Source organism: Sylvia atricapilla, chromosome 2 (assembly GCF_009819655.1).
Source record: "Sylvia atricapilla isolate bSylAtr1 chromosome 2, bSylAtr1.pri, whole genome shotgun sequence".
Taxonomy (NCBI): domain Eukaryota; kingdom Metazoa; phylum Chordata; class Aves; order Passeriformes; family Sylviidae; genus Sylvia; species Sylvia atricapilla.
The window spans coordinates 41,328,663-41,343,220 of NC_089141.1; the positions used below are offsets into that span (position 1 = coordinate 41,328,663).

At 38.2% G+C, this 14,558-nt stretch overlaps 1 protein-coding gene across 2 annotated transcripts in view; it reads left to right on the forward strand.

The window, feature by feature from the left end:
* Positions 1-11,598, forward strand: part of CUL5 (cullin 5) — a 31,907-nt gene extending 20,309 nt beyond the window's left edge. For both annotated transcript variants that reach the window (XM_066313013.1, XM_066313014.1), the window contains 8 exons: positions 1,947-2,079; positions 2,605-2,736; positions 3,376-3,499; positions 4,190-4,365; positions 4,484-4,645; positions 5,317-5,435; positions 6,714-6,837; positions 7,948-11,598. In XM_066313013.1, the coding sequence (XP_066169110.1) occupies positions 1,947-2,079; positions 2,605-2,736; positions 3,376-3,499; positions 4,190-4,365; positions 4,484-4,645; positions 5,317-5,435; positions 6,714-6,837; positions 7,948-8,142 (1,165 nt within the window). In that variant the 3' untranslated portion in view covers positions 8,143-11,598. The remainder of the gene's footprint in view (positions 1-1,946; positions 2,080-2,604; positions 2,737-3,375; positions 3,500-4,189; positions 4,366-4,483; positions 4,646-5,316; positions 5,436-6,713; positions 6,838-7,947) is intronic.
* Positions 11,599-14,558: the final 2,960 nt, after the last annotated feature.

Below are 14,558 nucleotides of genomic sequence, written 5' to 3' on the forward strand. Positions count from 1 at the left end.
AATGCTGTGTTTAAATGGGCTTTGTGTTATTTGCATTATGGAATTTCAGATTGCTTACTGACCTCTGGTAAAACTCTCCATGTGGAAGCAGATCAGTGAATAGCAGCCTAGTTCAAACTTGAATTTGTTGGTAGTATTTGGGGATCTGTTCTTTTATATTATGAGTCTGTTTGTTGGCTGAAGTTCATAATGGCTTCCTGGATTATTAATTCCAAAACCCTCAGCTGTATAACTCTGCTGCAACTTCAGCAAAGGTCCTGGGGAAAAATGAGGCAATGATCTTCATGGGAATAACTGTGGCTGATTAAGGTGTAACCATCCACAAGCTGTTTTCCACCTCCTCTTGTGCCAGTTGTGAGTGTGACCTGTCCAGCTGTTGCATTTTTGTTTCAGTGCAGGATTAACCAGGTTAGTTTAAACAACTTCCAGTAGATTAGGGAGACCTGCGTGACTCAAGAAGAAGGACCATGCTTACAGTGCCTGCTCTGCTAACTCAGCCAAGAGAAGGTAGCAGTCAGTTAATTGATTGTTAACATTTACCGTGTGATGTGCCACTCGAGTAGGAATTTGTATATATTTAGGTGCTTGGGATTGCGTATATATGGTTTGTCATCTGATTTACTATGGAAACAAAGCTTTTGTAGCTGGGCTGCCAGCTTCCCTTTCTGATATCTTCTAGTTAGGAGTGGATGGTTATAAATATCTGTCCAGTGTCTTGGTTTGTATTTTGGATTTGGTTTCGGGTAATGGCAAGCCTAAATGGGGATTAGTCTTTCTCCTTGTATTTATTGGAGGAATGCAGTCACAAAAGACTGAATCCCTGCCTTCTATACTTTGCATAGATGTAGGTAAGGTGGAGTAGTTTCTTAGGTGTCTTTTAACAGTATCCTTTCCTCTGGGACCATCCCAATTGATACCTCATTCAAACTGTTCCACTCCTAAAGTGAAGGCGGCCTAGTGGTTTCTTAGAAACCACTGTGATTGTGATTGTCTTCTGTTCAGCATTCATCTTCCCAAGCACTTTGAAGTTGTCTAGATATGCAGCCTGGTTTGAGCAAAATGAAACTGCTGTACAATGTCCAAAAGACTTGTGATCTGCTTGTATTTGAGATGGTCTTTAGGAGGGCAGAAGACATTAGTCTGCAAGCTGCCTTATAAATTTAAAACAAAGGACGAGTTGTGTGCAAAATGTTAGCTCTGTCAGTACTAATTGATGAGAGGGTGAAATAATGAGCAAGAAAAATGGATTCCTGAGCTTGCTGTGGGCCCTTAAGTAGCAGTCAAGTTGGTGCCATCTGACTTTAGGAATAGGGATTGGTCCTTGCTCTTTGATTTTATTCAACCAGTCTAGGTACAGGTTTGGAACAATACCTGTGCTTGATGCATTTTGAAGAACCACAGTCTGTCTGCTGTAGCATCTTGTTTAACTTTAGTCTGCATTTAAACTCTTAGCTGTTAGTCCATCTTTAATAGCTGTGACAAAATAATTTTATCCTGCTACTATGTGTTAGATGTGTTGAGTTTTGCAGTCTGTGAAGTGTGGTGCAGGAGGCTGTTCCTGAGACCTCATTACAGCATACTGAGGAGATGGGTGAAACATTTTACTGTAGCATTTGTTAATTCTTTACTGGAATACTTCTTTGCATGGAATATTTTGTTGTTTCAAACTGTAGTTTCACCTATATGCTTCATTGTTACAGTTCTAAAATTGTAGCTAGTTAAAATAAGCTGTAGAAGCTGTCTGAAAGTGTTTGGCAGTACTTCTTCTTTCAAGAAGAAAGGGTGCTATCCCTAAGTTTTCATTAGTTTAACGAGGATATAAATTCACCGCCAGTATCCTTGCCAAGGGGATCAGGAGAGAGCGGTCTGTCTTGTTAACAATGTGACTACTCCAGAATAGCAGGATTCTGTATGGTTTCAAGAAATACTGTTCTTCTTTTATCTAGTGTTGGATTGAAAACACAGCCTGAATCCAAATGCCCTGAGCTTCTTGCTAATTACTGTGACATGTTGCTAAGAAAAACACCACTAAGCAAAAAACTAACCTCTGAAGAAATTGAAGCAAAGCTTAAAGAAGTGGTATGTTTTTGCTTTCTGTTTCTCAGCTGTTCTGAAGAACGAATTTGTTTTATTTCCTTATGTGGGTTGAGGCCTTCATCTTAAAAAGCAGTTATGCAAGGTGTAATAATAGAGAAAAGAGTTTATTATGTTATTGTGTGTGTGTGTTTAAATATTGTAAGTCATTCAGTGTTTCATGTCTCCTGTGTCAGTCCACAAAATTGGTATACTAAACTAATGCCTATATGAGACTGTAATTCATTACAATAACTAATATTTGCCTAGAAAATACAGAAGATTTTTACATACCATTGTCAATGTCTTTTTTGATTTAAGAGAATTTCTTGATGTTTGACAAATGAAGAAATTGAAGGTGTGATATTATGAAACATTCATTGCTGATGCCTATGATAGTATTTGCATAGTTGCTCTTAAGGTAATGTCAGGGGGCTTTTTTCTAGTCATAGTCTACAGTGCCATTAGATCAGCATTCAAATACTTGTCTGGTTGACAATGCAAATAAATATATGAAACTCTTTTTGACAGCTTTTGGTACTTAAATATGTACAGAATAAAGATGTTTTCATGCGATATCACAAAGCTCACTTAACGAGACGTCTGATATTAGATATATCAGCTGATAGTGAAATTGAGGAGAATATGGTGGAATGGCTCAGAGTAAGTAGATCATGACTTTCTTTGGCTGTGCCTTATTCTTGTGATTAATTGATATTCCACTCTTGAACTTAAATATCTTTTTGCTTAGGTGAGTTTTATCTTTAATAACAGGTCACTCATGGCATCTTATGCTTCCGTCCTATCACAATACTTTGTAAAACTGTTTGGCTCATCTCTAATAGTTGCAGTGATAGATTTAAAAATATTTCACATACAATTATCTAAAGGTTTCCTGTATTCCATATGCAAATAAGCAAAATGCATGTACTTGATTAATTACTTAAATAATTTGAGATCCATTCTAATTTTGAATTTTTATGTAGATCAGAAAATTATTTCCATGCTTTAAACATTCCTTCAAATCTTGGAACTCATGGATTCCTTAATACATGCATATGTTCATCAGCACTTTAATTTCTTTAAAAGAATCATCATATGCCCTTAAGGAATAACTACTTACGATCTATGCAAAAAACCCTTTACATTGTTTATATTGCATTGCAGATTCACTATTGCTGTGAAGTGATGATACCAGTGTACTTCTTTGTGCTCTTAATTTATTCGAGCTTATTTTAAAAATAAAGCTTTTTGTTCATAGTTTTCTATGTTGTATTTACTCTGTTTTGTTTGTTTATGTAGGAAGTAGGAATGCCAGCAGACTATGTAAACAAGCTGGCTAGAATGTTCCAGGATATCAAAGTCTCTGAAGATTTGAACCAGGCCTTCAAAGAAATGCACAAAAATAATAAACTTGCTTTACCAGGTATTGTTTTCAAATTATTTGCTACTTTTTATTTCTCTTAGTGAAAAATAGGTCTGTTAAATCTTAAGGTAAAAATTACGTCAACGGCCCCTAGATTAGGCATGTTTGTAGACTGCTTTCTCATGCAGTTGATACTAGAGCTGTATTATTCTGTGAGTTGTTTTGGGTTTTGCTTGTGAGCAGTCTTGCAGATACAGATTCCCTTTTCTGGTAGACAAATTGCAAGCAGGGGTTTGAATTGGCATCAGCCAGGTGAATACCTGAACTACCTCCTTTTATGCCTTCATCATTCTTTGAGTGCTCCATGCTGTGCTCCTCCTCTATCTGCCGGCAGGAGAGCTGGATGCATGCTATGAAGAGCTTAAATCACATTCTGAGATTGTTTCACTGATGAGAGAGGCTGAGGAACATCAAGTATAGGACCTGCCATGCTGAAAACCCTTGAGTAGTGCTTCTAAGCATCAGCTGTAAAGCTGCACCAGAGTTTAAGGAGCTCTGCAGCAGCAAGCCAAAAAACCAGGTTTCAATCAGTGCTGCTGGCAGAAAGACAGTGGTGCGTAGAGTGCCTTAATGTTTAAGTAGGTAGACACCCTGCATGCAACTTCCTGAAAATTTAGTCCTTCGTAATTGCGTTGGGAGTAGGAAAAAACCCAAAACATTTTGGTTTCTCTCTCTAATATCATCTTACAGCTGACTCTGTGAATATTAAAATTTTAAATGCTGGCGCCTGGTCCCGAAGTTCTGAAAAAGTGTTTGTCTCACTGCCCACGGAATTAGAAGATCTCATCCCAGAGGTTGAAGAATTTTATAAAAAGAATCACAGTGGTAGAAAGCTCCACTGGCACCACCTCATGTCCAATGGAATTGTAAGTGTGTAGTTGTCATTGTATCAGTCCTAATGTCTGCACTCTTCATGTATTTAGAACAGTAAGAAAGCTTGTGATCCAGATAAGCTTATAAGTAAAATTTTCATCCTCTTCACAGATAACATTTAAGAATGAGGTTGGCCAGTATGACTTGGAGGTAACAACATTTCAGCTGGCTGTGCTGTTTGCATGGAACCAAAGACCCAGAGAGAAGATCAGTTTTGAAAATCTTAAACTGGCAACTGAACTCCCTGATGCAGAACTTAGGAGGACTTTATGGGTATATCCCTTTCTTTTGAAACAGATTGCTTCTAGATTTTTGTGCTCTGAAATACTGGATTAGTATTTTTAAAGCACTGTCTGATAACAGTTTGAAACTGAAATGTGAATGCCTTTCTTGGTAATTAATCAGTTGTAATGCTGGCTCTTTGCACTGCTGCTGAGCACACACAGCCTTTACATTAACACGTTCTCTCTACCCAGTGTTACTTCACAAGCTTTTGGAAACTGCAAGAATTTTTTTACCATATGCTGCCTAAAGCACAGAGTTATGATTGTGTTTTGTCAAGTGGGTCTGATCTAATTCTAGAAAATTAGTGACACCTGATAAATACATGTTGCTTAAAAATAACTTCAGTGTTTGCTTTAGCAGACTTCTAATTATTTAGCTCATGAATAAAGAGAGAAATCATGTAAGTCAGACTTAACACCACTTCTGTAGCTGTGAGTTTGTGTATTTTACTACTTTGTGTGATTTTGCTTATGCTAACCCATTTCAGAAGGTTTGGTAAACTGTATTACGTCTCTGATTTTACTAGTTCCAAACAAGGCTATGTGGTTCCCTAACTACAGTCAGCACAGCAGTGAATTATGGTTTATGGTGTATGTTTCCATTTAGAAAGTCTGGTATTTTATTTTCATTCTTTTTCCCCCCTCCCCTTTTCTCCGTAGTCTCTTGTAGCATTTCCAAAGCTGAAACGTCAGGTTTTATTATATGAACCTCAAGTCAATTCACCCAAAGACTTTACAGAAGGAACCCTCTTCTCGGTGAACCAGGAGTTCAGTTTAATGTAAGATGATGTTTGAAAAGTAAAATAACAATGTACTGTTTTATAACTAAAGGAATTCACTTTAACTTGACCTTTGTTCTTGAAAGTTTTCAAAATTAACCTAGACACGTGCTTTGCTGCCCTGCTCTCACTTGCTTTGGTAAGTCATGCTTCAAGTAGGTGATTGGACTAGATGACCTGCAGCAGCTCCTTCAAAGAAATATTTTTATAATTCTAATTTCTGTGACATTTAATTTCTTATTCACTTAGTGACGAGGTGCAAAACTGGAGGCTTTTCTATGTTCCAGTTAGCAATAAGTCTGTAAGATTTCATGGAAGACAACTTGTAGTCAGAGCACTAGTGCTGTATTGATTATTACATACATAGAATTTCAGAAACAGAGGTGATAAGTTTAAAAAAAAAAAGGAAGTGAAACTGCTTAATAATAGAGTGTGCTGTGAAGAGCCAGGATTTTTGGTGTGGCTCTCACCAGAGAGGAGTGTTTATTTCTGTGAGAGTTGCAGTGCTCTTTTACTGGTGCTTTGAAATCCTTCAGGCACAAGATAACACAAAGAGAGAGTATCTAAGTGGTATGTACAATGTTCAGAATGGTTGCCTTGCTTCTGCCTGCCTTTACTGTCAATGACTATGATGAGAACTGGCTCCTTTGCTAGGAACCTCAGATTCTATGCCTCATTCTAAGTAGCAGCTGGACATCTGGATCTGTGGAGAAAAAGATAAGTGACGAATCTGCTTTCCTGGGGCTTAGTATGTTGCCCAGGGCCATAATGCTTATTCCTGTCATCAGGATTCTGAGCTTTGAGAAATGATGAGAGGACATGACAGAAGACACAGGCTGTAGAGAAAGTTTGTGGGTGACCACTGAAGAATGCCTTCAGCTTTCTTTGTTGCAGTTGCTGGGTTTTGTCCCAAACAGTTCTTTGATGGAATGTTAACTAGTCAAATTTCCTGAACTTTATTGTAAAACCTTCCTCCAATGAACCCTACATTTATGTAACTAAATGGAAATATATTTTTGTGAAATTCTATTGTTTCAGCTACTGGATTTACTTGTAATGATGGCACTATTTAGGTTTCATTGTGTGGAGACATTGGCATTGAGTTTTGATCTGCCAGACAGCTCTCTAACTGCTGTAATGCTAATAACCTATAAGTATCTGATCTATCATGGTACTTGTTGCTGCTGTAACTTAAGTTTAACAGGAATTCTGTAATTGAAAGTGTTTTGGGTTTTGGTTTGGTTTTTTGCTCACATTCGTGCATACAACTTTTTTCAGAAAAAACGCTAAAGTTCAGAAAAGGGGCAAGATAAATTTGATTGGTCGATTGCAGCTGACTACAGAGAGGATGCGGGAAGAGGAGAATGAAGGAATAGTCCAGCTAAGGATATTGCGAACCCAGGCAAGTAACCTGCTGGAGGAGTACGAAATTCCCCTCTTTCTTTTGTTGCATTGTCATTACTGTAATTTGTATTGTCATTACATGTTGTCCACAGTTGGATGTTGATCTGTGAAATAGGTGCCTTTGAATCCCATTGGAAGTCACTTTTGCTGTATGACTCCGCATACTTGTGATTTTGCATCTGTGTTCGTGCACTTGTGCATCAGCCTCCTGTACTGAAGTACCAGGCTATCATCTTCAAAGAGGACAAAGCAGATATTAAGCAAGTGGTGAAGGCATAAGTGTGGGGTGGGTGACAACAGCAGATTGGTAGAGTTGACTGACACTGGCCACCACCATGAATAAACAGTATTATTGATCTTGATATCGCTTTGATCTGTATGAAGAGAATTGTCGTGGAAGTGGGATCGTGCTGTAGTAACAGCACTACGACTTCTCCTTAGAGAAGTTGAAAAGTGCATCTTAGCTGTACAAACTGCAGCTTGCTGCTCTGTGGTTGATAGTCCTTCAGTCATCTAATCATGTCAAATCTTTTGAGCTGACAGTTTTAGAAAGGCCTGGATTTTTTTCTGGTGTCAGGAATCATTACCTACAATGGAGTCTCAAAAATCCCGTTTTATCTTCAAGTTTCAGTCAGGTTGGATTGCAGGCCGTGCACATTTTGAGTTGTACCACCTGATGTAACATAGGACATGACCATTCTGGCAGCAGCAGGAATAATGGCTAGCTGTACTTAGGAAATGAGTGCAATAGATGTTCACAAGGTATATCACAAGTCACCTAGGAAACTGCACCTTCTGCTCAGGGAGTGAGTGAACATTTGGTTTTAGTGAGTGATTCACACTCTAGGTACCGGATTTAACTGCTCCTTTGACTGGAATTGTGTTATATCTCTTGCATCTTGCCAGTGCTTCATTCTTTTTCTTTATCAACTTTGTAAAAGCAGTTCTGTATAGGCTAAAAATGCAGCATATTTCTGATTTCTAAGGAAAAATACAGATTTCCTTGCTGTCTTGCCTTCCCAGGAGCCTCCTATTAATGCTGTGTTCGTTCTGTCACTTCACCTAGGCATTTAAAAACCATCTCTCTTTTCTTCTTGTCCCACCACAGGAGGCTATCATCCAAATAATGAAGATGCGGAAGAAAATTACTAATGCCCAACTTCAGACTGAACTGGTAGAAATACTGAAAAACATGTTCTTGCCACAAAAGAAAATGATAAAAGAGCAAATCGAATGGCTTATAGAGCACAAATATATCAGGAGAGATGAGTCGGATATCAACACCTTTATATACATGGCGTAATTGGCGGACTCTGCGGGATGCTAAGAACATAAATGGAAGGGTGCTTGGACAGACAGCTGCAACAGTTTGTGCTGCAGAAGGACTTGTTTTGACTTTCGTTACATATTAAAATCCCTGCCTTACCTTACAGAGGACTATATTTTGCCAATCTCATTCAGCTAGCATGATGGCATTCCCTTCATGTTGCACACTTTTAACAGCATGCTGTTTTGTGGGAGACTTGCATTCATGAAGAGCCCATTGTGAACTTTTTTAAGTAGATTTTATTTACACCCATCAGGAAGAATACAGGTTTGGGTTTTTAGATGACCAGTACTTGCACAAGGAAAAAATATTCAAATATTCATGCACTGAGGAACTGCTATTAGTTTTGGTTTTGGTTTGTTTTTTTTGTTTGTTTTGTTTGGTTTTGGTTTTTGGGTTTTTTTTGGTTTTTTTTTTAATGCAATTAGGACTAGAAGTAGCACTTTCACTTTTGTGTTTAGGATCAACAGAGTAATGTACTGTCCATCTTTGATCCTTTTCATGTAATAACATTTGAGAGACACAAACATGTGTCACAACTGATACATATTTGTTACAGTTAAAACCTGTTTGCTAGCGCAGTGCTTCAATCTAGTAACTAGATTTTAATAATCGACACAATAAGTGACACAAAAGTAATTCCATGTCATTGGTGATATTTTTCCCTAAGCAAGAGATCATTGGTTTTAAATTGTTTCCTGTAAAAAAGTGGATATGTTGTTACCTTATTTGGACGGGTGGTTTGCTACAATCCTTTTTGACAAGGTAAAAGTTTCTTGAATGATACTTTACTCTAAAAGCAGTTTTCATGGGTGGGTCTGCTATAGGAACAGAAATATTAAGTGTATTTCCATGTACATTTAATATTTATATTTCAACTATTTCATTATTACTACGTATATCAGGATGCATTAAAGAGTAATTTATGCACAACTCCCGCAGCAAGAGAGTAACACTTGAAGATCCCTGTACTATTTCCTCAGTGGTAACTTTTATATACATGCAAGGTTAATCCAATTGGACTAGTCAACATCTTTATATGAAAAAAAAAAACCCTCTGCTTTTTATTTTGTAACTGGTAGGGTAGGAAATACACTTCCAATGAAAATGATAAGACGCTAAGGAAAAATACCTTGTTCAGTGTATGTAGAGAGAGTGCCAAACACATCAGGAATCTTAATTTCTTAATGTTACCTCTTCCATTCTCAATCACCTGAAGTAGTCATTTGGCACTGCCCTACTCTCTGCTGTTCTGAAATGTCCCAGCAAGTACTAGAGTGATACCATGAGTCATAGGAGCAGAGTGCCTGTCTTAGGACAAAGGTAAGTTGCGCTTTATTCAGTTCTGTATGAATATTTCTTCTATAAATTACAAGTGTGTGAAGTTATTTTTTAATTAACCAGTTGAACTACAACATCTAAAGGCCTCATCTTCTTTGATGATGAAATGGGCAAGAGGATACAATTAACTTTATTAGAAAAAGAAAGCCTTCCAGTAAGTAAGAAGGAGGAGTTTTACTTTCACATGGTTACAGTAAAGTATGCAGTAGGAGTGGTTTAAAAGCAAACTCTCCAAGATTGGCTGTTTGCACCCTTAAGCAGGCTGTGTGCTCTGTTACTAATGTAAATGCCAGTGTGACTGCCTGAGAAGTGTGTACTTGGACATCTGAGTAAGAAATTTTTGGTAGTGAGGGTTTCATGACCAAGAGATGGAGAAATTAAGGCCTGGCCAATTACAATTGATTGAAATCTTACAGCTTGAGTTACATGCTTTTATTGATACTCAAAAGTAGATGCTGTTTAAAAATATTGCATCTTTTATGTTGGCCCTGTGGTGTTGCAATTCAGAATCAAAAGCAAGTGGTGCTCTGTGTAGTTAACCAATGAAGATATCTGAACATTAGAAAACAAAATTCTAATAAAAAACTTTGTGCTGCAAGACTTTCAGTCTTTGTAACTTAAAAGTAATAAATGCTTATTTGGGATAATTGGGGAGAACATAACAGTCGGAGCACACTCTTCAACTTGAAAAATTCCAGCCCTTAACCAGAGAAGAACAGGTATGAATTGGTCATATACAAAGAGCTGCCAAGGGGATAATGCTAATTTTGAAGCCATTGGTTTAGATTTGAGAGAAAAGTTTGAGACAGCGTCTCAGATACAACTGTTTAGGAAGCTGGAATCTATGCAGAAAGGAAAAGGTTGCTAAAAGCTAAGGAGCTACACATTCCCTCAACTAACAAATACAATACAACCTAATTGTTGCCTATACATTTCTCAAAACCTGGGATGGAAATAGAATTGGTAATGTGCCTATGACATGGTCATTTTTTCTTTAAATATATACTAGAAATGGATGTCGGGTTTTTTATGAAATCTGAGACAGACACCAGCAAATTTGTTAACGATGCAGAATCACGTTTAGCGTCCTTCATCAGGTCACTTCACCAATATGCACTTAAAACTAGGATCACCTGGGGCACAGGGAGATACCTGGGGTAAGCTGTTCTTTTGGGGAGGGTAGAGTTCAGATCTAAATGAAAACTATTCTTCACTTGCAATATGGCAACAACGCACTTTTAAGGCTGCAATTTTTAGCTATGAATATATATGTCCAAAGACCTACTAGCTTAAGGAGGTGCTGCATCTGAAAAACATGTTGCCACACACACTGCCACGGTGAATAGCTAAGGAACGAAATCTGGTGTAGAAGGGGCTGGGGGGGAAATCACTCTTAATGTGTTTAATTAAGAAATACTGTTAAATATTTCTCTGTCCCAACAACTTGGTGAGAATCTCAGTTTCAATTCTGAAGTCTTCCATTTTCCTCTTTCCATAGTTGGTGTCCCTAGTTTCTAGTTTACTCATTTATCTTTCATTTGTTACTACTGTAATGCAGTTACATTTCCAAATGACAATGTGACTTTCTCATTTTCATATTTTTAAAATTAATATAAATGTTCTGAATGTTCACATCTTGCATTTATCTGCCTTGGGATGCCATTGTCCTGTAAAGTGCAAATTTTAAAAATACAATTGGCAAAAAGATTTGATAGTTTTACAGAAAGATTTGCTATCTCAAACTGTTTTCTATTTTCATCTAAATGACTGGGATGCTATCTTTGTAATTCTTTAAGGTCATATTTGTGAAATAAACAATACATGAAAGCTTTCCTGTCATATACACTATACGTAGTCTGGAGTGTTGAGCAAACTCGAATTCCTGAGTTGTAATAACTATCTCCGTATGGTATTTACAATTTTGAATGTGTGCCACTACCAAGATAATAATGCTGTACAATTTTGAATGGTGGTAGTTTCTGTATGGCAGTCCAGCTGAACTATTTTGATGTACTGCTTAATTTTTGAATTTTATTTTTTAAGTTGTATAATTTATTTTCTTGCAAAATAAAAATGTAATTTAAAAGACTACTCATTTAGCAAGGTATTTTGGTGTCTCACCCTACAAAATTTTAAAGTTAAATTCAGGTGCTTCTCCCAAAAATGCCACTGTATGAAATTTGCCTGACTTCAAGTCCCAACATTTGTGACAATTAGAGTACCTCAAATAACAACAGCAGAGACTTCCAATTCTTTTCTTGTTAAAAATTTCTATGTACCTAAGGTTGTATGTAGACCAATTTAGTCTTCCAAATTCTATTTCAAGATGAGCTGTAGTCTTTCAGTTCATCAAAGCTTGCCATGCCAAAAGTGGCTGGGAGTTGCCTTAGTTTATGGCTTTTAAAAAGAAGGTTATGGCTCTGTGCAAGTTACTGAGATTAACTTGAATTGCTGAATATTTTGGTTGATTTCTCTCTCAAGTTATTTACAATGTGTGTCACTGAAAGTTACTGGTCTTGCCACTGGGGCCTTCAGGTAGCTGATCCTGCAGTAAACTGTGATGTGGGAACAGTCACTTGCCCTGAAGGAGTGCTTTTAATGTAATGGCTTTTCTTCTCTGGTTGTCCTTGCTTTTTAATGTGAATCTCTCTTTTTAATGTGAATGTTACATTTTAACTCCTTTCTTTAAGTGCACCAGCTAACATCAGTGTTTTGTGCTTTCTGGTACATGCAGAGTTTAGAACTACAGTATAGAAAAAAACAGCTATTTTTGAGTGACTGCTCAATACTGTGCATGGCAATTGACAACTGGCAGTTCTTGCAGGCAGAATTTTGATGGCAGGTTGCTATTATTTCCAGACTTCTTTCCCTCTGTTAGGGCAATATTTGTCTTTCACAATGGTTTTTCAGAAGTTGTTCTCTAGTGGCCAGTTATCTCAGGACATCCTTGGCTGATTCAACTCCTACCCTTGTAAATTGTTAAGGTAGAATCACTTACCTAAATACAAAAGGCTAAACCTGATTCATTCTTCTGATGAAGTGAGAATGTGGTTTTATTTTCTTCTTTGCTTTACCTGTTAACATAGGATCATAGAATTGTTTAGGCTGGAAAAGACCCTTGAGTCCAACCATTAGCCCAACCCTGCCAAGTGCACCACTAAACCATCAGTGTCCCTGAGTGCCAGATCTACACATTTTTTAACTAAGTTCAGGGAAGGTGGCTCACTTCCCTGTTTTACTGCTTGACAGCCCTTTCCATAAAAAAAAGTTTTCTTAATATTCAATCTAAACCTTCCTTGGCAGAACTTGAGACCATTTTTTTGTTACTTGGTAGAAGAGACCAACCCCACCACCCTTGGCTACAACCTCCTTTCAGGCAGAGTGATGAGGTCTCCTTGAGTTTCCTTTTCTCCAAGTTAAACAACACCGGCTCCCTCAGTTGCTCCTCAGAGGACTTGTGCTCTTGATCTGCTCCTTGATATATCTCAACATCTCTAGCTACATGGTGAGATGGTGTCTGGCATTTGATCCTCATTTATTTTAGTGATCCAGTATGGAAATCCAGTTGGATACTGTGCCTCAGCTCCTGCATGCGACCTGGAACGTGTAAGAAAAAATGGCTGGGGGCATGAATGCAGCTGCCACTTCCCTCTGTGGATCCAGGGCATGTCCAAAGCAAATACCACCGGCTGAGCTAAGGAAGAGCAGTGCAGTGTGACTTTTTAATAGTCTATCAGTGGACACCAAAATTAAAGAATGTTAGTCCTAGTGTATTAGCAGGTTATATCCCTGAAAAAGAGCTTTACACTGCAGGAGTAAAGGCAGAGTTAAGTAAGACCTTTATGGGTTTGCATGTTTTTGGCATTACTCATTTCTGAAAAATGTCTTCATCCAACCTGGATTGTTTTTGCTATATGCTACATATATATTTTCAGAGTAAAATCTTCAGTTCTTCCTGAAACAATATTTGTCAGTTCCTGTGTCATCTCTGGCTTGAACTTGAAAACTCTGTCTCTAAATCAAAGGTCTAGACTAGACCACCTTAGAACATCAGCTACCAAGAGTCAAGGAAGTGAAGGAGTACAAATGCTTCCCTCACCAGTGCCTGTCCCAATCAGCCTCTTGCTGCATGTTGGGAGAATCTTTGGATATATATATAGAAAGCAAGAAGTATTTTATTTTTGAGAGCAAAGTGAAATCCTCTGTCATGGGGAAATGAATGAGATGTAGAACGGAAAATTAATTTGAAGTAGTTTTGACAAATGTCAGTGTTAGTTCTACAATGTGAAGATCAAATTAAAAAAAAAAAAAAAAAAAAAGTTAAGGCAGCAAATGGATGTTAACAAGTTGTTGAAATACTCTTGCTTTCTAGGTGCTATATCCAAAGCTTGGTTCTTACAATTTTTTCTAGCGTGTGGTAGAAGAGGATGGAAAGGTTCAAGTAAGTAAACCCTGCTGTTTGTGACTGGTAGACATCAGCTCTGGGGAAAGCTTGTTGTGGGTTACTGTAACAGTAACACTAACTCCTTCAGGGATTAAAAAAGTGGTTGAGGAGAAGAGACTGATCAGAAACAAATACACAGTTACTTGTTCTAGACTGTGTGCAACAGCACAATTCAGAGAATTCTTTGTTTTGAGCCTCCTACTTTGAGATATAAAGCTTGAGACCGGGAAAGGCTTCTCCTGGCCTAGCTGTGTGCACGTTGGAGAGACAAGGCGAAGAGAGGCACCGACAGGCTGGCAAACAGCTGTAGAGTTTTAGTGCTGGCCTTCGCCTAGAAATCAAGGTTCAGGGACAAGAAGAGAGTGTGCGGTGAGAAAGCACAGTGCAGAAAAGGCCGTGGAGCTGGGATGGGGAGCCTGAGACTCAGCTGGGGTTGAGCTGGCATCAGTCCTTCTGTGAGGGGAGCTGTCCGCACCGTTCTCGGCCACGTTTGAATTCTGAGGTAACAGTGTTAAGGGTTTATGCCAGGGCCAGGCGGGAAGGGTTTTAGGGGGAGTTAAGTTGCCGACCCTTGTGAAAACAGCACGCAGCTGCAGTACAAGGCACG